Genomic DNA, 24,958 nt, shown 5'->3' on the forward strand with positions numbered 1-24,958 from the left:
CGTGGGGCCATTGTTCACAAGGGAGCGGTAGATCCGTGACAACCCTCCTCTACCTAGGTTCCCCATCATAACTTGGGCCACGAGGGGACTGAATTCAGGGAGGGAGGTGGGTGACGAAATATGCGCATTGAGGGCGTGGCGAAGCTGCAGGTATTTGTAAAACTGGGAGGCGTGGAGGGAGTAGCGCTGCTGCAAATATGCGAAGGCCCTGATATGGTCCCCAACCCAGATGTCCCCAAGAAGCGAGATCCCAATGCGGTCCCATCGACGAAAGTCCCGGAGAGTTGAAGTCTCACGCAGCCAGGCACCATGCCACAGGGGTGTGTGTTGGGTAAGCTTCCCATCCCATCCCATTTCGTATGGCGCACGGCAGAGCGCCAAGCCAGTAGGACTGCCCTAGTGATAGGGGGAAGGACTTGTGGTATGGGGGCCCCGTACAAGTAGGCTTGGAGCTGTGGAAAATCCATAGACTGGAGCTCAGCCTGGTACGCTGGGTCGGACCAGCCGCCGGCGAACCAGTCATGAACAACAATAAGTCTTGTGGCCAAATAATAGAGGTGAAGATTGGTCACACCCATGCCACATCACAAGGAGGTATTCGAAAGTGAGCCAGGGCCATACGCGGCCTCCCGCCTTTCCACAAACAAGCATTGAAAATGCAATAGGTCTCACCTTTTATTAAGTTAAAGCCATTTGCTTTGCTAATGATATTGTATAGCATAGCAAATGGCTTTAACTTAATGAAAGGCAAGACCTATTGCATTTTTAATGCTTGTTTTTATATTTTTCAGTGTTACAGGCTTCTGGTACCGGTCCTCCAACTCCTTGAACCAGAAAATCCTCTTTAAAAAGGTGCTGCAATGGCGAGGACTACTGTTCTTTATGCCCATAAAAAGAGCAAATTGCAGCAAGTAGTCTGAACTTTAAATTGATCATTTTGTCTAAGAGAGATCACAACTGTACGGCACACATGTTTTCGACCCCAGAAGGATGAAGGGATGAGTTGGCCATGCAGTCAATTGAAGCTGTTGTGCAAGTACAAACACCCATTGGTAAAGCCAATAGCTCATTCTTTGACAGGCAAGATATATTGGCTTTGCCAACACTAGATGTTTTTATCGTAGGGTTATGAATCGGAAAAAACATTAAAAAAAATCTTTTTAATATACTTTCTTAACTCTGCTGGACGGAAGATATTAAATTACACACCGAGTGTGAACATGCAATCATTTTCGAAGACATGTCTTGAATGACAACATCATGTCCTCAAACTTTTCTATTCCCATTTGTCAGTCTCACTTAGGTCTCATACCAGATATGTGATCAGGTGGATAGGGGAGAGAATGTGGCGTCACAGTCAGAGCTACCAACTTTGTAACCGGTGAACCAGGTGCGAATTTCGGCATCGGCTCAACATCCTGTGATTCTGGGCAAATCACGTAACCTCCTCGTGCCTCCCAAAAAACCAACTGAATGTGGCCTTGTGTAATGTAATTAGTGCATATGTAAAGAGCCGCACCTTCGGGCTATTATAAAACTGGGGGAAACTGTGTTTTTACTGTGGACATCTCCGGTACTTCAACATCTCGACTGGTAAATTCACTAATATAATTATCTGTTTAGTTAAGCGGGCCTTACATCTGCCGACTCTAGTTATCTCACCCCGAAGTGCGAGGGCCCTTCTCATGTTACCAAACCGATGCACACATTTATCGACAAAACACTAACCTTAAAATAAGTAGAGACATTCAACCACAGAGTTCAAAGAAGCGAAATGTATTCACAAGCAACGACCTACACACAGCTTTTGCAGTTCATAGATAGTGCCAGTCAAACATGCCTGCTGGCCTCCACTGACTGCACGCTTCCGGATGCATCGGCTCGACATCCTGTGATTCTGGGCAAATCACTTAACCTCCTCGTGCTTCCCAAAAAAACAACTGAATGTGGCCTTGTGTAATGTAATTAGTGCATATGTAAAGGGCTGCACCTTCGGGCCGAGTTTGCGCTATTATAAAACTGGGGGAAACTGCGTTTCTATTGTGGGCATCTCCGGTACTTCAACATCTTGACTGGTAAATTCACTAATATAATTATCTGTTTAGTTAAGCGGGCCTTACATCTGCTACCTCTTGTTCCGACGCTAGTTATCTCACCCCGAAGTGCGAGGGCCCTTCTCATGTTACCAAACCGATGCACACATTTATCGACAAAACACTAACCTTAAAACAAGTAGAGACATTCACCCATAGAGTTCAACGATGCGAAATGTATTCACAAGCAACGACCTGCACACAGCTTTTGCAGTTCATAGATAGTGCCAGTCAAACATGCCTGCTGGCCTCCACTGACCGCACGCTTCCGGATTTGGTAAGGAAGGGTGTTGTTATATGGGTGACTGCTGCATTACCTGCAGGATCCACTACGTAAGCACTTAGCCTGGGGGAGGACAAATATGTGAAAGCCCTAAACTAGCCAAATGGCCGTACCTCACAGTAGGTGCCCCGCCCGCCGGTGAGCAAACCGTAGCACGGTCTGTGTGGCGAGACAGGCTGCGGTGTAGGGATTGCACCAGCGAGTGGTGACCGGTGCTGCACAGTGAGCACACCCTTTCTGTGGGGGGGGTCGCACATCTCTGACTGGAAAACATCTCCACGGGGCAGGGTTACACTGCTCCAGGAAGATTATCACAACATTCCGCAGCATCTGAGAGGCAGCCCTTGTCTTTAAGATGAACACGCATCAAGGGGCTCGTTCCAGCAGAGCCCACTCTTGCAAGCCTCAGCTGCTTTGCATAACAAGCGCGGTCCCGAAAGTGAAAGAGGACTGCACTGCAGCCGATCTCTTGTCTTTATGGGGCCATGTGTTAGAAACACATGGCCCCATAAAGATAAGAAAGTGCTTTGCGACAGACGCAAAGCAGGCAAGCCAGTCCGGGTGGGCAGGCACAGAAAGCCAAAGGGAAGCAACCCAAACACCTAATTTCCAATGGCAGGCTGCCGTTTAACATAAACGGTGACGCCGGCAAATGGCAATGAGGGGCGGGGCTTAAAGCCCTCTTCTGAAATCCTCTCCTACAAAATCTCTCGTGGAGGCGGAGCAGGGCTCTGCCCTGCAACGCACGCGAGACCTAAAAACGGGTGAGCAGACCATCAATCTCGCGGAACCAGCTCCCGGGAGATGAAAAGTTATGTTTTGAAGAATATACAGGAAGTGGGGGAGAACCATCATTTTAAAGAGCGCACTTCTGCCAAGGGGATTGAGAGGAAGGGACTGCCAGTGCTTGAGGTCTGCCTTGGCAACCAGGGGTGTAAGGTTGAGGGCCCATTCAAGCTCCGGGAGCAAGGTTACCCAAACTATTTGAAGGACTTTCTACACAGGGGAATAGTTGTCTGCCAGTTGAAACAGGCTTGTGACGGGTGGAGGGGAACCAGATTGGATTCCGCTGGGTTGAGCCGCAGGCCGGAGACTTGCTCGAAGGCGTAAAGAACTTCTAAGCACCCTGGGCCAGAGTCATCGGGATCCGCTAGGAAAAGGAGGACGGTGTCCGCATAAAGGGTGACTTTGCCTACATGATAGGGGTCCAAGGCCCATCCACGGATTCGGAGATCACTGCGTACGAGGGAGGCCAGGGGCTCCATTGCCAGCGCAAATAAGAGCGGCGAGTGGGGACAGCCCTGGCGGGTGCCCCTCTGGATGGAGAACGCGTCCGAGAGCGCGCCATTAGTCAGGACCCGTGCTTTAGGGCTAGAATACAGAACACAGATGAAATGCCTAAATGGGAGGCCAAATCCCATCATTTCTAGCATGTCCTCCAAGTAGCGCCAATCAACCGTATCAAAGGCCTTTTCAAAGTCGATAAAAAGCAGGGGTGAGTTGACGGCGATGTGCGAGGACGAGGTGAAGGCGGCGTATGCAGTGCCGGGTATCACGGGCAGGAGTGAAGCCACATTGGTCTGGATGGACCAAATCGTGCAAGTGGGGGCGGAGGCGTTGGGCCAAGGCAGTGGCAAAGCTTTCCATCTTGCTATTGATGAGGGAAATGGGGCAGTAGTCTGCCCAGGAGAGGGAGGGCGGCTGTGTCTTAGGAATAACCACAATAGTGGCCACGTCGGTCTCTGGGGGGGAAGGACCCCGTTTCTACCACGTCGGAACAGATCGACTAAGTGAGGAACCAGCAAATCGCGGTAGGCCGCATAGTATTCCTGGGGATATCCGTCCGTCCCTGGCGTCTTGCTGGAGTGTAAGAGTGAAATGGCCCTGTGTATCTCCTCTGGGGTAAGGGGGAGGTCCAGATTCTCGGAGACAGCCTGGGTAAGACGGGGTAACTGAGTCGCAGCCTCTGTCATCAGGTCAGCCTCGGGAGGCTGGACCGCGTATAGTTGGGCATAATAGCCTGCAAAGGCTTGGGCGATGGCATGCGAGGTAAAATGATGAGTGCCGGCCGCGTCGCAGAACTCAGGGATTGTGTGGTTGGCTTTGGGATATGAAACCGGTTGTCTATTTACTTACTTATATACTGTTGCACGACTTCCTCTGATGTGTCTGTAAATTGTACCCTTTGTCCCGAATTTTTGTCCTCAATTTTGACCTTCTGTCCTGAATTTTTGTGCTGAATGTTGACCCTTTGTCCTGAATGTTTACACTCACTGTCCTGAATTTGCACCCATGCCATTTGGTCACCCTAGATGTCACCCTCTTCTATCATACTCATTCTTCCCCAAAAATGCAGCCTTCTTTTATCGATTTCTATAAGGTCGTCCGTCCTCTTTGCAAACAGGCATCTATCACCCTCCCCCAAAATGTTTTATTTTCATTCGCTTTAATGGCCTTCCCCTCTTATTCGAAAGCCAACAATTTCACAGAAATACGGTTCTGTACAAGAGACAATTTATCTACCCATATTTAAATGCCCAGACAACGCATACCTGTCACTCTTCTGAAACTCAAAAAGGGTATTAGGCCATTAACTTACATTGCAACGGTGTATACAATTAAGGTAATCCATATATGACACACTAACTAGCTTGCTGTGGCTTGGGAAAGCGCCGGACTAACTTCACACAACCCCTCCGCCCCCTTGAGTCACATTCTCCTTCATGTGAATCCGCAGAGTCCGTCTACCTTCAACACACAATCTGTTTCCAAAAGGCATGTCTTGAGATCTTCCCGGACACCGGAACAGGGCTGAGTATCTTCTTCCTTATCCTCGTAGTACTTGGGCATGGTGTCTTTTGCTCCCACAGCTCAAGGGTTTCCAAAACGTACAAACCCAGTGTCTGTCCTGTGTCGCGGCCATTGAAAGGTCAGGCAAACGTCAATTTCTTAAAAGGTCTTAGGAAGTTCTGGGTCCTGAACAGCTGCCATAACCATGTCAGGCAAACGATGTGGTCAAGGAAGTTGGAGGCTGTTCATGCCGTATGTAGCCTGGGTGGCACTAACCGACCCCATAGCCATACGCTGCTTTGGAAAGGTACAATGATTTTCCATTTTAGGCTCTTTTATTTAATGACTTGTTTATTAATCGGTCTGCCAGTAGTCTACCCAAAAAACGACTCGTAGTTTCTGGTGTTTAGCCGTCTAAATCACAGCCAAACCTTAATAATAAAAACGACATGAAAAGGGTTATTGTTTTCCAAATTGAACCATCAGGTCATGATTTTTTTTCTGAAGTCAAAGAATGTTGACGTCACAAAGAAGGAGGAGGCTTGGCCGTGAAAAGCTCAACTACTATTATCATAAACATAAAGGACGGACTAAACCTTACGCTCCACCCACGGCGCCTATTTCAAAACGGTAAGCGCTTTTTCTACTTCAAAAGTTTTTCCTAACAAAGTGCAGGAGTTTACACATGTGTTAGCGTGTAGCATGTTTGAAATGTACGCCCATGGTATTACTTTAACCAGGCAAAATACCGTATGCATTACTTCATGTTAGGGGCGGAGGCCGCTGCGGCCCCCTAGGGCTGCCAAGGGGCTGATGCTGGGAGGAGCGGGCACGCGCCAGCACCTCTAGAGCGGGAGCGCGCGCTGGGAGCCGTTGGCGCCCTGTCTCTGTTGCCGGTTGTGCTCCATCCTGAGCCGTGGTTATGGATGCAACCTCCTGCCTCAAGTCGCTGCTGCTGGCCGCCGGCCACTACAAGGTCCTCAAGTCGGAGCAAAACGCGCTACAGCTCCAGCGTCAGCTTGAGGTCATCGCCGGTCTGAAGCTGACCCGGCACTTCGCTTCCGGTCAGGTCCTACCCAGCGAATGCCTCACCTGCCTGGTGGAGATGATCGAGGACCCGCACTGTGGCCCGCCCGTGGCCCTGCGCACCCTGGGGCTCCTCTCGGCTCTGGCAGCAGACGGAGAGGCCCGCGAAGCGCTGCGATCTGCACACGGCCTGGGCGGCGCGTTGGCAGCTACAGTGCACCGCTACAGCGGAGGAGGGAACCCGGCGGGAGAGCCTCTTCTGCTGCCCTGCGTTCAACTGCTGCAGCGCCTGACCTACGGAGAAGGAGGCCAGCGCGGTGCCGGCGCCCACACCGATGAGCTGCTAGGTTTCCTGGCGGCACGAGTGCAGGCCCCCGAGGATGAGCTGACCATGCCCTGTCTAGGGTTGCTGGCCAACCTGTGCCGCGGCAACCTGGCGCTGCAGGCGCGCGTCAAGTCGCTGCCCAAGGTGCGCGGCTTGTACCGGGCACTCATCGCCTTCCTGGCACACAGCAGCCTCACCGTGGTGGTGTTCGCTCTGTCGGTGCTGGCCAGCCTGACTCTGGATGAGACAGTGGGCGAGAAGCTCTTCCACGCACGCAACATTCACCAGACCTTCCAGCTAATCTTCAACATCCTGGTGAACGGTGGAGGCACCCTAACCCGCCAGTATTCTGTGGACCTGCTGGTTGACCTGCTGCGGAGCCCGCGCATTGCAGACTACCTGACTCGCTACGAGCACTTTCACTCTTGCCTTGGCCAGGTGCTGGGCTTGTTGCACGGCAAGGATCCCGAGTCGGCGGCTAAGGTGTTGGAACTGCTGTTGGCTTTCTGTGAAGTGCCTCCTCTGCGCCGTCTGCTGCGGCAGGCTCTGCTGGACCAACCTGGGGTGACCGGAGCACGGCTGGGATCCAAAAGCAAGGCCCTGGACCCGGCAGTGGCTCTGCTGCACTGGGCCGGAGAGTCCCTGGATGCTGACTGTCCACTGCTGGCGCTGGAACTGCTGCGGACTGTGCTGGAAGATACAGTGGAGGCAGGAAGCGGTGCCACGGCAGAGCGATTTGTGCAACTCTTGCTGCCCATCATGGTAGAACATCTGCAACCACGGGAGGAGGAAGAGGGCCCGCAAAGAAGAGCGCAGTGCGAGCGAGCACTACGGGCCATCGAGGTGCTGCTACTCCTTTGCGCCGAGGAGACACTAAGGACACAAGTGGGCAAGAAGCTCGCTGCCAAGCGGTGCGCGACGCTGGTGGAACACCTGTTCGGGTGTGGTGGTCTGGATGCAAAGGTGGCCGACACGGAGTTGTGCAAAGTGGCCGCCGCTGTCATCCTCAAGACCCTGGACCTGATGAGCCGTCTGAAACAGGTGGGAACCGGAATGGAGGCCAGCTTCTATAAGATCCTGCAGGACCCACGCCTGGTTTCGCCCCTCTCCTTTGCCCTGACATCGGACCTCCGCGAGCAGGTGCAAGTCGGACTTCGCATCCTCTTCGAGGCAGCGCCGCTGCCCGACTTCCCTGCCCTAGTCCTGGGCGAGAGCATCGCAGCCAACAACGCCTACAGGAAGCAAGAATCCGAGCACACACCAAAGAGAATCTGCGTTCAAAGCAACCCAATCGCCCAGCCCGCTAACGACGACACACAGGTGCCCAGTGTCCAATCGCTCATTCACAAGCTGCAAGAAGGCATGGAGCTCAAGGAGCAGGGTGACGGCCTGCGGATCTCCGACCTAATGGACGTTTATGAACAGAAGCTGGCCGCCCTAGCCTCTAAGGAGAACAGACTCCAAGATCTCCTGGAAGCCAAGGCGCTGGCTCTGGCACAGGCCGACAAGCTGATCGCCCAATACCGCTGTCAGAGAGCCCAGGCCGAGGCTGAGGCAAGGAAGCTTGCTGCGATGCTGAAGGATGCAGAGAAAAAAAACGAAGAGCTAGGCGTGTTTCTGAAAGCCCAGCAAGTGGAGTCTGAACGAGCAAAAAGTGACATCAACCAACTGTTTCACCATAACAAGAAGCTTGAGGCAGTTGTAGAGCAACATGAAGTTTTGAAACTGTCGTTTGCAGAGCAAATCGTCAAGCAGGAGCAGACCGAGAAGCAATTAAAAGATCTACAGGCTTCTCATACTACACTCACCAAACAATATGACACGATGAAAAAGCTCCATGACTCACTCAAACTGCAGAATGAAAAAACCGTTGCGCAATTAGCAGAGCTAGAGGAGCAGAGGAAAGACCTAAGCAAGCAGCTCCAGGAACGGGACAGTAAGATAGCAAATCTGCAGCAGAAGTTGAAGGTTTTGGAGGACAAACTGAAATCTAGGCAGAAAGAAAAAGAAGATATGGAAGAGACTATTGATATTCTTAGGAAAGAGCTTAGCAAGACCGAACAAGCAAGAAAAGAGTTAAGCATTAAAGCCTCGTCTTTGGAAGTGCAAAAGACACAACTAGAGGCCCGTCTGGAGGAGAAGGAAGCCATGGTGAAGGCACAGCAAGATGAACTAAACAAACACTCTCACATGATTGCAATGATCCACAGCTTAAGTGGTGGCAAATTTAATACAGACACAGTGAATCTTAGTCTTTAGGCTCGTGTCATGAGTTCAGAGACGGGTAGGAAACTGATAAATAATTTTGTTTGCTATCTACGTTGTCTGTTTTGTCCGGTCCCAACATGGAAGCACGATCAATGTCCGCACTTTGCACACGTTTTTAATCTTATTGACGGATGTAACACATTTGGACGCTTTTAATGTACTTTTACATCCCGATTCGTACAAGTGACAAATGTTTTTTTTTCTCCAATACAAATCCCAAGTATTATGTTCCAGGGGGTAAAGTAAATAAAATATCATACTTGCTACTGACTCGGTGTAACCTTACCCAGTAACCAGAGATCATTGATTTAATGTTCTAATAATATGACAGATGCGCGCCCAGTCTTTTCTGTGTCAATAGTATTTTCCTGTGGCTGCCTCTTGTAATGTGTAGTCCTCTCTTTGTTTCTATCATGGCTGGTAGGCCCGCCTTCGTGAAATACAGCTCCCAGGGTGCTTAGTGGCAGCATACTGTGCGCAGCGCTCGTTTGTGACGTTACTCTGTGGCTACGTGTTCGGCTTGTTGCGGGAACAGGTACTACGGAGTTTGCCTCTGGCTTCCGGGCTGGGTTGGCTGACCGACAGTGCTTGGGCGTCTGACGCCCAGGTGGAGATTCCGGTGAGTGGGTGTTGAGGGGCAGGAGTTCGGTAGAGCGTCTGACATGGCCGGGCAGTATTATGTTACTAACTCGAGTGGGACCAGGCAGGTTTCTATTCGGACCCCAATTTTATTTTCCAAGCTACAGTTTTACTTTAAGCCATTTGTATTGGTGCGTCTTAAATTACCTAAGGTTAAAGAGTATATACAATGTTACCGATTTGTCTGTAAATTTCTCAGTTATTTGTTCTCTACGATTGGCACGTATTGCCATTTTCTAACTTAACCCATACCCGAGAAAACTAGCGAGTTGTAGCCTTCAGATATATGTGCCTGGGCTTTCAAAGAGAGCTTTCGCATCTACTTGCATATCATGGTTCATTTTTGTTAATTTCTAAATCTCCGTCTTTTTATGCGCATATACGCCAATTTGTGTCGATCATGGGATACGCAGTTACCTAGCAATATAACTTTCTGCTGAGATGTATGCAGCCCAAGCCTCTGTTTTGAGCCCTGACTTACTTGACCTTTTTTCACTGTACAAAGTCGATAACGTATTGTTAAGTCGGAAGGCAAGTGAATGAGAGCTCCGTATCAATAATTTTGACCACCCCACACCACGTCCTGGTTCATGGCCACCCAGATGAGGCAGAGCTTACCTCTCTGAGTGTTGCCATTCTTGGATATGCCCAGATAATATGAAGAAAGCTACCTGCGTTATTGCATCCCATTTAAACAGGGGTTCAAATCAGATTTCACAAATTGTTTACATTGAGTTTGGAACTATGAACTTAGTATAATGCGTTCATCTGAACCGTTCTGAATCCAGCTCTGATTGCTACTTACGAGATACACTGGAGGGCCCACTCTGTCTTCCAAGCTTAATAGGCCCATTTGCAATTTTGCTGTAAGCTTACTGTATCAGCAGTGTTAGTGTCCTGTAAATTATTGAGGCCGCTTTATCAGTTACCTTCTGCGCTATCCCATTGGTTTCCAGCCGAGAACAGCCTTTAACAGCGGTATAATGGGTCGTATACACTGGCAAAACGTGCCTGAATCGTAGGTTTGAAAGACCTCTGAGCTTACCAACTCAAATTTGGCTTGCAGCTGTGTGAATGGTTTTACGCCATCCCATATGTCACCTTAGATTTCGCAGACTATTTTAGTGAAGCCGCCAAGACTGGTCACCCCATCAGGGCGTTTTCCATATATCCGCATGGACTTCAACCCATGTTTGCAATGGCAACATGTCTTGCTCTCACTACAGATACAGTATTGTCGGGTAGCCATTTCCACTGTATGTTGTAATACAGCTGGGTATCCCGGGTCCACCAACACGTGCCTGTCTGTTATAACAGAGCGCCCCTGCTGTAATGATTGATCCAGTCGTTAATCACGAAGCTCTGGATCCCCAGTAATGCAGTGTTGTGGAGTAAGTATAGGAGGACAAAATCAAGAGGGGAGAGAATGGACCACTTCTCCAGTGTACCAGGGTCAAGTTCGATATTATCCCATTAAAAAAAAAAAAAAAAAAAACCTCATTCACGTATACAAGGTTCGGGCCTTTGCTTAACGTGACAGTCATCACAGGGTTTATTCTGAGAATTTGCTGACCTCCACCTGGAAGAATGACCAACTGGTATTGCAGTAGGGTCCAGAAATAAAAAAAAGTGAAGTGAATTAAAATTCCCTACGCCACCTTATCGGTGATTACTTTAATAAATTTGGTGGTGTGGAAAAATAAAAGCAAAGTGCGTGCGTAGATCAAGTTACCAATCTACCGCACTGTTGGTGGTCGACATGTTTCAGCTTCATAGTTCCTCTAGAGGCTTTCTTCAGGACCGGTGAGTGTGTAGTGGCGACTACTGTGGGTGGTTAACTTGCCACTCTCATTTGAGCAGAGTCGTGTCAATCGTACCTGTAACTCAAAGTTCCCATTCTGGGCTTCCTCGAGGGGCCGGCCGGCTCTCTGGACCTGCTCGGTGTGAGCTCGATCTGGACTTGTGCTGGCTCTGTTCACTGCGCCTCGGGTGACGTTAATATAGGAGCTTCAGCAGCATTACAACAGACACAAAATTAACTTGATTCTGTCGGTGCTATACCCAGAGTATACTGAACTTCGTAAAAATGTTTATCAATATGTCTGTAGTTGATTGCCAGAACTCAAGACTGACTTTTTGCCACGGAATTCAGTTGCTGCAAAGAAAAAAAAATGCTAACGGATCCAGATTTTGTGTAGACTTCTGTGTCCTTGAAAGAGTTTAAAAAAAAATGCCCGCACATATAAACCCCAGATTATTTTCAATATCTCAAAACAATAAACCAGTCTCTACTCATTCATATACAGGTTGGTGAGCTCAGTTTTGATGGCAGTATTAATAACACCTAAAACCTTGCCCCCACTGCTCAACTTTTCCCTCTTACCAACTCATACCAATCCCGTCTCATCTGCTCTTGCCTTCCTTAAACTTTTTTACCCCAAGCACACTTATGTTAATTTTCTGTTTCGTTGGCCACAATCTGCCGGTGTGATCCCCAGCACTTTCCTCCCATAATCACATAACTCATTCCATTCACCCAATTCTCTTGATTTGTAAAATTTGCCATTTTGTACAAAATTTACAAAAAATGAAGCTTAAACAGCACAAATGTCAACTTTGCGAATGAATGTTTGTTTCAGTTAAAATAATTACATTAAATACAGCCACATTAAAGCAAATCCAATTCTACAGTGTTACAGTCGGGTTAAAACAATAACATTGCTTCTAATAAGATGGATGTAGCAAACGGGCACTGTTTAGACGTCATGACCAAACTTAAAATTGGTGTATCTGCAAATTGATCCTTCAATGCAATAGCCTTCTTTTGAGATGAGCGCAACAGTTCCTATCAGGTCTGTGACCAGCTTCAGGACTGATGGGGGACATGGGTCAAATGGGCAGACTGATTTGTTTGTGTTAAACAGACCAGTGATCTGATCTTCTGAGACAGGCCTAAATTCCATAAAGTTGGAACTGTCCCTACTTTTGCTATCTCTGACCAGCTGATTTCAGCCCATCGTGGGGGCTGTAAATCAGAGGTTCGGCTATACCCTCACGGTTGTTGTATAGGGCAGCATAGAAGTTGGCAACGGCCTGAACTACTGCCTCAGGAAAGGTACATGTATCCCCTTCAGGGGTTCTCAAGAGAGGGACTTGTGTCGGGGAGGCTCTAACCTGGCGCAGTCTATGGAGCATTTGACTAGATTTGTCGCCCCATTGATAAACCCTTTATTGAGTTGCCAGCCAGGCTTCCTTGGCATTATATGTGAGCAAGTGGTGCAGCTGCTGTTGAACAAGTAGTAAGTTACGGCGGGTACAGACGTCAGAGACCTCCACTAGTGAGGTTTGGAGAGTGAGCTGTCTATCTTCTAGGTCTAGTATCTGTGCCATGCGGTGCCGCTTTCCTCCTGTACGATAGCTGAAATCGGCCCCACGAATTGTAGCTTAAAGGCTTCCCATAAAATGATCGGGGACTGAGTGGTCCCAGTGTTTAAACTAAAATAATCGGCAGTTGCCTGATGTAGCATCTCTTGATATCTGGTGTCTCTGAGGAGACATGCGCCATCGGTATATGGCACGGCGGAGTTCGAGTTGGATTGGTGAGTGATCAAACAGGCCGCGGGGCAAGATAGAGGCGTGCAACACTCTGAATATAGCTATGCGGGAGGAACAAGTAGTCCAGACATGAGAGGGTGGGGTGAACGGATGATTCACATGTGAATCCGGCCTCTGATGGAAGGCCTGCCATGTGTCCACCCAACCCAATGTATGCGTAAATATGTTTAGTTTAGACCTGGGAGGAGGGGGGGCTAGGGGTTGAGCTCTCCACCTATCTGAGGGAGCCATGATGTTGTTTCAGTCCCTACCTAGGACTGTCAGGCCGCCCAGAAGATCTCCCCACAGGTGCGTCATTCTGTGATGAAAGTCTGGCTGAGCGGTGGTGGGGCGTAAACACTCCCAATTGGGATTCGCTCCCCAGCCAGAGTACTGGAAAGGACCATGAAGTGGCCACCCGGGTCTGACCAATGCTGTGTAAATTGGAATGGGACTCTACGATGAATAAGTATGGCTGTACCGCATACACCCCTTGAGAAGCCGGAGTGGTAGACTGTGGCATATCCATAGCGAGAGAGACATGGAGTAAATGTGTTTCCTGTAATAACAAGATATCGGCTGAGTAACGCTTTGCCAGGTGGAGTACCGCCCCCATTTGACCTTATTCAATGGGCCATTCCAGGAAACGATGTTAAGATCTCCCAGTGGAGAATCACCCACCGTGGGTGTCATGTCCAGTCTTTAAGGTGTAGTGCGAAGGGTGATGTGGAAAGTGTGGGACTTTGTGGTGCATGTATTGTGTAGAAACTGTCGAACAAACTCCCAACCCCTCCCTACCCCCTCAAACACATCCTAGAACATGGATTATCTGTCGCGGTGGAATCTCGTCTTGGCCCCCAAAACGTGAGGACCCTGGCAGTTCCACCAATGGATCCCCTCCCTCCCAACATTACTCATCGTAACTCAAAACGGCGAGGGCGTGTACGGTTTCGCACCCGCCATGGAAATAACCGAGACTCCTGCCCCTAGGAATAGGAAACCCTAGCATGTGGCCTTGACCAGTGACCCATCTAGTCAAGGAGAAAAACAGAGTGAAATATGTCCGAAACCCCAGGGCTACCACAGTCTTCAGTATCTGTCCGGTTTTGGGTCGCCAATTGGAGCGGGATCAATTTTGTCGATGAGTTGCGTCTCCGCCTCGTTGGCCGCTCCTATGTGAACCCTGGGAAGAGTCTGTCCAAATGGGGTGGTGACTGCGGCTTGAGGCTGCGTTGTTCGTCTGTCCATGCAAACGCCACCTCTGGGGTATCGAAAAATAATGTTTTTGAATTGTAGATCACCTTCATGTGGGCCGGGAACAGTAGCGCATAGGATAAATTCAGTTCACGCAGTCGCCGCTTGGCTGCCACAAAGGATTGATGCTGCTGCTGAACTATTCGGGTTTAGGCCGGGAAGACCATAATGGGATGGGACTCAAATCATTTTGTCTTTGTGTCCTCGCAAAACAAAGGATGGAGTTGCGGTCAGCGTAGTTAAGAAGTCGAGCAATAACGGTCCGTGGGCGCTCCCCCCGGTGGCGTTTTTTTTGTCCGAGCGCGGTGCGCCCTCTCAATCATGAAGCAGGAAGAGATGTTTTCGGAAGGTAACGGCGCCTTGAGCCAACCTGAAAGGAAGGCATCCATAGAGGACCCCTCGCAACGCTCCGGAAAGCCCACCAGGCTGATGTTGTTGCGGCGGGCCTGCCCTTCTGCATCCTCGACCCGCACCGCCAATTCCTGAGAAGCCATGGCCCGTTTGTCGACCTTCTTCTGGAGGGTGGAAACGGTGTCCTCTACCGTGGAAACCCACATCTCTGCTTCGGTGATTCAGTCGACCGCCTTCCAGAGATCTTGGCGGAGGAACGACACTTACGAGCCCACCGTCCCGATCTGGGCCTCCAGGGCGGTTCGTGACTGATTAATGGCCTCCAAGAGTGTCCCTGTGTCCGGGAAAGGCCCTCCGCAGTTCCCCTGCCAGCCCCGGGGGCGTGATGGGGGGGGGGGGGGGGGGGGGGGTTGTAGTGGTCTATGGTGTGTTGTTTGGGTGCCGCCGCAAAGGGGTTGCCTTTGCCCATGATGACGTGAGGCATTACTCAGAGGGGTCCACTCCAGACCAACCCTCCCCACTGCCAAAGGATGGGATCCGCCGTAGAGGATGGGTGAAAAGCAATAAGGGTGTTCCACCTACTTAGGGGCCAGGTGAGGGCACCGTGTCAGTGTCGCTAGTCCCCGTGCTCACCCAATCACAGCAGATGTGTGTAATCAGCCCCTTGATGGCCCCCTGGGGTCTCCAGTGTGCCAGGAGGGTCAGTGCGGCGTTGCATGGCAGCCACCGCTCCGGATGGATTGATTCCTGGCAGTACGGACCGACCGCCTGCTTGTGTCTGCAGCCAGGGAGGCCCCAGTCCTCTTGTTACTACACCCTCAAGTGGGGGTCTGGCACATGTGGCGCCGGCACATGTTCGTGATGGGTGCTGATGGTGAGCCAGACCTGGCGAGCCGACCCGGGGCCTTAGGACGATGGCAATCCCTCACTGCAAAACGGGCCCCTCAGAGGGCTACGCCATGGCGGAACAGGGCAGCTACTGGCTCAAAATTCGGCCCCTTGCGCATCCCCAACCAGGCTCACCGCAATGATGGACTCCGCAGCACTGGGCAGGCAGAAGGGTAATCCCTGGTGGTGGGTAGACTGTCTAGGCTCCGCTGGCGAATTCCGGGCAATGGGTAGGCCTCACAAGGCCCGGAGCCCCAAGCGCGGGACTGGAGGTATGCGGAGCGGGGGAGGGGCGCTGCTATGGCATCGATGGGGCAACACGATCCTCCTGGTCCGATCGCACTCTCTGCAGCCCTCGGGGACTGGGTCACAGACTGTACCACCAAGGGGGTTCCTGGGGCCAAGGTGGTAGTTGTAGCGGCCTCGCGTAGTGTGGCGGCCACAGCTCGGCCGTTGCCGCCCTCCAGCGTGTGTACAGTCTCAACCGGCTGGACGAGCTGAGGGTTAATCTGGCTCTTTCGCCGCTGGATCACTGCTCCAGGGTCGCTGCGTGTGGCTCACAGGGGCGGGTGCTGGGGTCTAGGATAGTGCCGGATAGTGACCCTGAAAGGGAGCGAACAGCGAAGCTCTAAGGAGACGCGTCCCCCCCATGTTTGGCTTCTAGGCCACACCCCCGATTTTTGATGGAATTTAGGTTTATTTGAGAGAGCCATGGATGGTGGATGGCGGGGTTAAACAGGGATATATATACCAGAGGGTAATCCCTAACTTGGCAGCTCTCTAGGGGAGCTCCTATTCGGCAGCCATCTTGCTAATCTCATTGGCTTGCCGGAGGTAGTGGAGGGATCCAGGATGGACGATCTCCTGAAGGAATGGTTCCGGTCCTGGGTCCCGGCCAACAAGTTATCCAGCTGCTTCATTGTGGAGCGGGCGCACCAAACCCTGACCAAGAAGCCTCTCCCAAGGGCCTCTCCCCGTCCTTTCGTGGTGCGCATTCTCAACCACCAGGACCGGGAAGCCATCCTCTGCGAGGCCCGGACTCCAGCCTGACCTGAGACACTCCAACACAAAGATTTTGGTTTCCCCGGACTATACCAGGGCAGTCCAGCGCCGTTGCTCCTTTGAGGAGGTAAAACAAAAACTCCGGGCTCTCCACATTCGCTGCGTGCTCCCTTTTCTCTGCCTGGCTTAGTAATTTTTGCCTCCTCCACTTACTACTTTGACACTTCCGAACAGGCCTGGGAATGGTTGACTGAACAGCGACCACTAGGCTCTTTGGGCTCTGAGACTAGGGTACCCCTCCACCACGTCCTACCTGGGAGCCTTACGGGCGTTGCAATAGATCTCGGAAGAATGGGTCGCTGCGGGGCGGAGAATAGCTTCAGCAAGTCTGACAAGTGCACGCTGCAGATCAGGAGGCAGCCCTTTCTGATACCGCAACGCTCTTCAAATCTACAGAGAGCATGGTGGATTTTGTGCCCTGATTGCTGTGTGAAAGAGCTACCCGAGATAAAATACATACTTTGATCCATGATGATGCAGTGCGTGAGCGCCGACCAGCATTGGTAATGTATAATTAGTAGCTGGACTGCCGAACTGTACTGGGGCAAAATGATGTTTTCTCTTGCGATGGTTTTTCTCACGTCATTGTGTACATGGGTTTCTCTTTCATTTGTTGAATGTTGCTGTTAGGCAGTTATCCTCATATGGGCGATGTTGACTTTTGGACCACGTGCTTCTTTTTCCACCCAGCTTTATTGTATAATGTTCTTTATAGAGGTGATGGATGCTTCGAGGGAGGAAGTATGGGGCGGAGAGCAGTTTGGGGGGGGGGTAGATGTTTTGTACAGGGATGTTTTTTTTAAACATAGTTTTATTAGTTTACCAAAGTTGCACGTTTCATACATTAGCGTGACATTGCTTAACAACTCTTATATATACCTTGCAATGTGAAATAGCATCTTGTCCGCATCTGTTCTCAACTCCTGCAATTGCTTCCCATATTGCTTGATTAAGCAAATAATATAAAACCACAACAATAACATTCCCTCCCCCCTCCCCTTCTCCCTGGGTCCATACACATCTCCCATCGACATGTTCGGCTTGTATACCTTGCAATGTGAAATAGCATCTTGTCCGCATCTGTTCTCAACTCCTGCAATTGCTTCCCATATTGCTTGATTAAGCAAATAATATAAAACCACAACAATAACATTCCCTCCCCCCTCCCCTTCTCCCTGGGTCCATACACATCTCCCATCGACATGTTCGGCTTGTATACCTTGCAATGTGAAATAGCATCTTGTCCACATCTGTTCTCAACTCCTGCAATTGCTTCCCATATTGCTTGATTAAGCAAATAATATATAACCACAACAATAACATTCCCTCCCCCCTCCCCTTCTCCCTGGGTCCATACACATCTCCCATCGACATGTTCGGCTTGTATCTAACTGCTTCACACATCATACACATTGCAAATTTCTTACTGCTTTGCATTTGTCTGTCCGTATCCCGGCCTCATCCACTACCCTGCGTGCTGTCATTAGTGGCAGGAAAGTCTACATCCAAGGCTATTTCCGTCTCCAGCATAACAACCCATTCCATCGCAGTAGGAGTCCTCCTTAACCCTCTCGCTTCCTCCCGTCTCAGTGCTGCACTCTCTGCTCCCCTCCCCCCCCCCCCCCCCCCCCCCCCCCCCATCTCACCATCTCAGTATGCCATGCATAGATTGTAGGCGGCCTTTTCGATGTCCATCTCTTGGTGATCGCTCGCACTGCCAATAAAAGTGCTGGGTTCACAAACCTTGACTGTACTTTATATTTTGAAGTCTCCACCCTTAATCCCAGAATACAGCAGGTACGTCCCTGTGTGTAATCTCTGCCGTGTGGCGTCTGATCGAGTCCCAGTACCCTCCAAGTCTGTGGTAGGACCATATATGTATAAGGTCCGCTCCCTCTAATCTACATCTAGGGCAATGATGTTCTGTAGTGGGGTACATCCTATCTAATCTATGCGGTGTAAGATATGCCCTATGTAAGATCATGGTTTGGATGTATTTGAACCTTGCATTCCTTGATATCTTCTTCTGGTACTCCACTACCCTCTCCCATTCCCTGTCCTCTAAGGCTCTGCCTATATGTCTCTCCCATGCTGTACTCACCGGCAGCAGGTCTGTTTGTGTATGGTAGCGCAGCCCTACATGCAGCCATTTAGTGAGGTGTCGACCCCTCCCCATATAGTACAGCGTTTTAACCAGATTAGTGGCTGGCTCTTGTCTTTGTGGGGCCCACTGTGTTCTGACGTATTGCAATAGTGCTGTGTGTAAGAGGTACAGATGGTCCGGAGCTCCAGTTTCTCGCACGAAATTATCGTGGTACATTAACACCCCGTCTCTAATAAGATCCGCCACCGCGCTGACCGCTACGTCCAACCAAGGCGCCATCCTACGCGTCGTCAAGCATCCATCTTGTAAAGGTATACCGAGCATGGGTATGTTCCCCGCATATGCAGGGGTTGCTCCAGTGTACTGCTGGGCTGCCCTCCAACAGCGCAGCGCCGTGTGCAAAAGGGGGGGGGGGATCCCACGGGATCCTACTGTGTGGTAGCAAGAGGGAGTGCAACATCCTGCTCAGTCATCCCTATTTCCTGTAGGTTGCGCCCTGCTGTCCAGTAGGCCAGCCACTGCAATTGACAGGCATAGAAATAAGCTCTGAGATCAGGCACTCCCAAGCCTCCTCCCGAGGTGCTGCGTTGTAGCTTCTTAAGGCTAATTCTCCGCCTGCCTGTCCCCCATATAAGGTCTATTAATCGTGTATTCATCAATTTGAAAGCGTTGCCCGGGAGCATAAGTGGTATGTTTGTAAAATAGTAGAGCAGCCTCAGGAGGACCACCATTTTTGCTTTTGCTGCCCTGCCTGCCACCGACAACGGCAGAGCAGTCCAAAAGGTAATGCTAGATCGCAAAGCTCGAAGTGCTCTATTCAGGTTGCCCTCTACCATGTCTGCCTGTGACCGGTAAATGTGGATACCTAGATACTTGAACGTGTGAGGTGCCACCTTGAACTGTAGCGTACCAAACCAGAAGTCCCGTACTGGCACCTGTTCCTTAAAGTAAAATACAGTCGATTTTCGTTGGGTTGATAGCTAGCCCCGACACCTGCTCAAAGCGTAGAAACATCGCCGCCATAGCGTCCACCGGGGTACGGAGGTCGCGTAAGTATAATACAATGTCATCTGCATACGCCGATATCAAATACGTGGTACGTCCCACTGTGATCCCCATATCCCCTAATTCGGCCCTAATTTTCAATGCCATGGTTTCTAGTGCTAGTATAAAAAGAAGTGGCGACAGCGGGCACCCCTGTCTCGTTCCCCTGCTTATCTGGTATTCCGCCGATATGTGCCCTCCCTTGTACAGGGATGTTTTACTTATTTTTCTTTCAGGTATTCACCTCATATGCTCTCCACAGCAATAGTTCTGACCTCAGGGTGGAGGCTTGAACCAATATACACATCTTCACCCCAGTTATGCGGGCTGTTGATTTATTCCACCTCTCCCTAACTCTTCTCCGACATGGTAAGAGTTGTCTCCTGGAAGGTAAGCTGCCTCTTGGACCGTATTAAAGAGGTCTTTTTTTTTTTTAATAACCACATTTTATTAGATTTAGCAGTACGCTGCATCATCCACATACAATTACAAGCAAGTGAAATCACATTTCTGGATCTGACCATTGAACACTGACAGCCCCCCATCGAAATTACACATTTTACATAGGTAGTTCATGGTAAGTACACCAACCCCCTCATATTTTCTCATGTTTTTGAGGACAACATTGAGCCTTGTAAATTGTTTTTTTTTGGCATGCACATCAGTCAATGCCCCTCCGCCACACCACAAGGGAGGGGGTGGCTCAGGACGCCTCCAGCAGTGAGCAGTGTCCCACTTGGCCACCAAGGATGCCACCCCAACAAACTGGCTCTGCACGGGATTCAACAACTCCCTCCAACAGACCCAAGAGTTCGTCTCGGGGGCCCATGTCAATTTGGTGGCCTAGGACCTCCAAGATCTCATGGCTCAGTCCACTCCAGAAGGGTGTCCGGAGCTGTCAGGTCTATACCACATGGTAGAAGTCAGCAGCCGGGGCGGAGCAGCGTGCACACACTGCCCGTCCCATCCGTTGGCATCATTATGGGGATAGGTATGTTGCAAGAAGGCAATAAATCTGGAACATCCGCAAGTGCGAGGAAATAACTTGTTCCCTTGGGGCCAGACATGCCTCCCTCCAGTCTTCATCCTCCAGATCGCCCACCCAGCCCTCTTATTCACAACGGAGATGTAAGAAGAGATCTGGTGCGTTGATCATAAGGGTGCGATAGATCACAGAAATCGCACCCTTGCCCAGGCGACCAGTCATGAGTTTTGCTTCAAGGGGGCCATAATCGGGGATCTGTGATCTGCCCGGTGGTGAGTAAGAATAGAATGGCGTAGCTGGAGATAACGGAAGAATTGTGTGTGCGATAGGCTGTGTTAGTCCTGCAGCTCTTGGAAGGATATCAGAAGGCCCCCTCAGAGAACATCACCTAGGTAGGTAGTACCTATGTGTTCCCAATGAGAAAGCCCCCAAACCCAGCCACTTGGGGCGGTGCGTCCATCGAGTGAGGCTCAGAGCTTGTCTCCAGCAGAGTACTGTCACTCGAGTTCTGGGCAGAACTGTAGAGTTAAAGACACAAATGATGGACGTAATCTGGAACAAATCAAACGTTCACCCCCCAGTCAAGAGATCTGGGTTAAATCCATTGTTCTTTTGCTCACCATGCCACCCCAGTTGAGACCCAGCCATATGCAAATCAGTCTAGACTCTGCTCCTCATTGGAACAGTCCAGCCTTTCACTGCCAAGCCAGGTCCTCCCTGGGCTAGGAACAAGCATCTTGGGACTGGTTTCGGGGTATCGGCCAGGGCCTCTATGCCACTGGATTGAAGCTAGCCTGGTCAAACGAGGAGTGATAACCTGAATCTGGACACAGGATGCTTGTTTTCCGGTCCAGGAAGGACCTTGTCTGGCAGTTCGGGCTGGACTTGTCCCATGAGGAGCAGGGTCAAGACTGATTTGCATATGGCTGGGTCTAAACTGGGGCTGCACTGCAGCCCCAGGCGGATTGGCTTTGAGTCTGGGAGTCCTGTGAGACCGATCTCTGTGCATCAGTGTTAAAGCCTCCATCTCGATCGCCTCTCTCCCCCATGTGACGGCTGCTTTACATGAACACCGCCAGCCCACCAAGCAGGGGCCTGGGGGTGCCCACCGCACTGGAGCTGTGCTGGGGCCAGGCAGAGGGGCTCTGTTGTGTGTGTCTAGCAGAATGTTAAATGATACTAGATGGGCATCAGGGCCTCCGTTACGAGCAGACCGTCATCTTGGCCATGCCCGCAAAAAGCTCAGCGGTTTTACAGGATGGTAAGAGGTATAGACTGGATGTAGTCTTTCAGGAGACACACCTCCTAGGAGCTTGATATACTTTGCTGGGTCGATTAGGGTATGATCGAGTGGATCCTGTGAGCTACTCTAGATGCTCAATGGGTTTTGATTTTTCAACATAAAACCTTTCCGCTGTCTGTGTCTACTATACATGCAGATCTCCAGGGTCTGTATGGCTCAGTTGAGGGACAACTGGAGGCTACCCTATTTAACTTTGTTTCCAGTTATGCTGCCCCACACCTTGTGCAGTCATCATTGCACGCATTCTGGTTCTTCGTGGTGTCACTGCCTCCAGGGCAACCATGATTGGTGGGGATTTTAATATGGTCCAGAACCCTGAGCTGGACACATCGAATGCTCGCCCCCAGGCAGGTTGGCTCGAGCCTTACTGCCTGGGCAGATCCCATTGGCCTCTCTGATGCCTGGTGTTCCTGGAAGCCCAGGCAACAATCCTGCATTCACCTGTTGGCAGCTCATAAAATTAAATCCAGAATTGACCATATCTGGCTGCCAACATGTGACTTTACCAAGAGGCATCTCTGATCATGATTAAGGCTCCTGGTTTTCTGTTTAAACAGATTTTGAACCCTTTTTTGCTTTGTCTGTATTTATAAATAAAAATGGTAAAATTCATCAGAAACTGATTCAGAGACTTGTGCAGCGCAGCCGTGCTCCAGCCCCAGGTTGCCACGCCCTTCTGCCTGATGTAGATCTTTGGATGCACAGGGCAATTACTTCCTATGAGTGTCTTGCATTGACCTCTACCTGACACCCCCCCCCTGCTGACATTTTCTAATTAGTTTATTTGACCCAACTGTGGTCTGATCTAGGTGTCACTGCGTGGGTATGTCAGCCCCCAAACCAGTTCAAAGCCAGTGAAAGTGAAAGGGAGGGTGTACATCTATGATTTATTATTTGAATAGTGCGGATCGAGGGAGGGGGAATTGTCTTGCGTAGTGCCATCCTTGCTTTAAGTGGAGAGGTGAGCGATCCTTCACTCCGGAATCGCACTTCTCTGCGCAACCTTGAAACTTGAGCTTTGGACGCTACATCTCATGCGGGTGTCATGGTTTCATTCCTGACTGGTGTTAAAGGAGAAACTACAGCTGGATGAGGCTACTGCAGATTCCCTCTGTGTTCCAAGCTATGTTCCTGTTTATTGATGTTTAAACTTCTGACTCTTCAGACGCATGAGTGCATATCCAGGGTATTCAAGTTTGCTTTTTCGAGATTTAAATTTTTAGCTGCAGGGTGTGGGAGGCGAACAGGGCTGGACTGGAAACCGGCCCTGGCAAACTGCTCGGCCGGCCCCCCCTGGGGTGAGGGAGGGTGTTGCCAAGCAGTTTGCGAGGGCCGGTTTCGGCCGATTTTGTTACAGGGGGTCGATATTGCCAACCTCGGTAACAAAAACAGTCCCCTAGGGACCCAAAACCGGCCCCCACCCTAGCGGCCCACCAGGGAAACGCCCGGTGCCCGCTACGGCCAGTCCGGCCCTGGAGGCGAAGCAGGGTGTGTAGAGGAGGGAAGTCCACAAAATAATAAATAGCTGGATGGGATGCGAGATTGGCATGTCCTCCTGGCGTGCAGTGGGTGGCGAACAATTACTGCTGGTTGCTGTTCCCTGACCGGGATGGGGGACGTACAACTTTTCTCAAGAATTACAGACAACAGTCGTCTATTTTCTCTGTTTTGGAATATTGAATGATGCAGTATTAAATCGAGTGTGAGTACTCTGCCTTTCCGTGTGCTGTACTGCTGCAGTCGAGAAGCATTAGTCCCCTGAGTACTGTCATTGACTTGAGGGCCTCTCACAGGACATCCTTCTCAGTGTTTTACAGAAGATCGTTTCCATGAAAAGTGCTACACGACTGGCGGCAAGTTGCAAAGGGAAACAGCTGATAATGATCCTCACAAGTACTCTGACTTGGTAGCTTGAACATGTGCTTGTACTACAATGGCAAAGATTTCAGATGAATGTAATGAGCTTACTTAATTTGGCAAGTATATAAATCTATAACAACTGAGTGCAAGTGTGCATTGGATATTTAAAAAGAAATGTGAAAAAATACTAGCGGCAGCATTTTCTTTTGCTTGCCTCAAAAATAAATGTGGATAAATAGAAATAAAATGAGCAAAAGAAATATGGATGAATACAGATGGAAATGTTAAAAAAAAAAAAAAACCCATAAAATTGGGAGCACTAATCATGATGCCCTCCTTTAATGTTGCATCTCCAATGGGGACCATCGCCCGATATGGAGATGCAACGTGTGGTACTTAATGGACCAGGATTGCTTGGATTTTGTGGAGAAGGAGCCCCACTCCTTTTTGCAGAATATTAAAGGCTTGGTGTTCTCCGCGGGAGCCTAATGGGCAGCGAGTAAACCTACCTTGCAGTGTAGTATCAAGGGCTTCGTGCGGCATGGGGAATGACAGGCACAGATAGCGGAGTTGGAGGACCTATCCTTGCTTTAGAACGATGCACTGGTGGCACGAGGTCAGGCGAGGTAAAGCGCCTTCTGGAGATGGTGAGATCTGAGCTGCGTCGGGTCCCCTTGGAGGAGGCCTGGCAATGCTATATGGCATCTACCTAGTGGGTAAATGCTTCGGAAGACAAATCGGGCAAGCTGCTTTACTGGCTGGCGTTTAGAGGGGTTTCCAGCAAGGTGGTCCCAGCTATTTGGGCCTCTTCCGGCATTCTTCACGAGGACCTGCCTGCAATCACCCAAACATATGCAACCTTTTATTGGCATATTTATGCAGTGTAGAGAGAGATATTCCCTTGTTACTACTTTTAGAGAAGCATACAATGTTATGTCAAACAGAGGGTATTTTATATCAAATATTTATTATTCTTTTTAAAAAAAAAGATTCTTTAAAAAAACATGAGATCCAATTACTCTTTTTCAGTACAAGCTGTATTTCATGGTTTTTATTGATGTGTACTGAAAAAGAGTAATTGGATCTTAT

The 24,958-nt window shown here is 50.1% G+C and overlaps 3 protein-coding genes across 4 annotated transcripts in view; 2 read left to right on the top strand and 1 right to left on the bottom strand.

Annotated features, from left to right (window-relative positions):
• The window catches only part of COA5 (cytochrome c oxidase assembly factor 5), a 91,237-nt gene extending 85,918 nt beyond the window's left edge, over positions 1 to 5,319 (bottom strand). Inside the window, exon 1 of the mRNA XM_085622815.1 lies at positions 5,125 to 5,319. Within this exon, the coding sequence (XP_085478941.1) occupies positions 5,125 to 5,226 (102 nt within the window). The 5' untranslated portion in view covers positions 5,227 to 5,319. The remainder of the gene's footprint in view (positions 1 to 5,124) is intronic.
• A 332-nt stretch (positions 5,320 to 5,651) lies between these two features.
• UNC50 (unc-50 inner nuclear membrane RNA binding protein) overlaps positions 5,652 to 24,958 on the top strand; it is a 100,498-nt gene continuing 81,191 nt past the window's right edge. Inside the window, exon 1 of one of the 2 annotated variants that reach the window (XM_085622813.1) lies at positions 5,652 to 5,796. In XM_085622813.1, coding sequence (XP_085478939.1) covers positions 5,681 to 5,796 — 116 coding nt within the window. In that variant the 5' untranslated portion in view covers positions 5,652 to 5,680. Of the gene's footprint in view, positions 5,797 to 9,264; positions 9,405 to 24,958 lie in introns of those variants that run through there. The other variant, XM_085622814.1, reaches the window with a different exon arrangement.
• On the top strand, positions 5,958 to 9,049 carry CIP2A (cellular inhibitor of PP2A). Its single transcript, XM_085622812.1, has one exon. The coding sequence runs from the start codon at positions 6,089 to 6,091 to the stop codon at positions 8,774 to 8,776; it is 2,688 nt and encodes an 895-aa protein (XP_085478938.1). The 5' UTR covers positions 5,958 to 6,088; the 3' UTR covers positions 8,777 to 9,049.

The sequence above is a fragment of the Triturus cristatus genome, chromosome 8 (genome assembly GCF_964204655.1).
Source record: "Triturus cristatus chromosome 8, aTriCri1.1, whole genome shotgun sequence".
Lineage (NCBI taxonomy): Eukaryota > Metazoa > Chordata > Amphibia > Caudata > Salamandridae > Triturus > Triturus cristatus.

Excerpts from the sequence above, each read along its gene's own strand:
- CIP2A (XM_085622812.1), top strand. The coding sequence starts at position 6,089 with ATGGATGCAACCTCCTGCCTCAAGTCGCTGCTGCTGGCCGCCGGCCAC.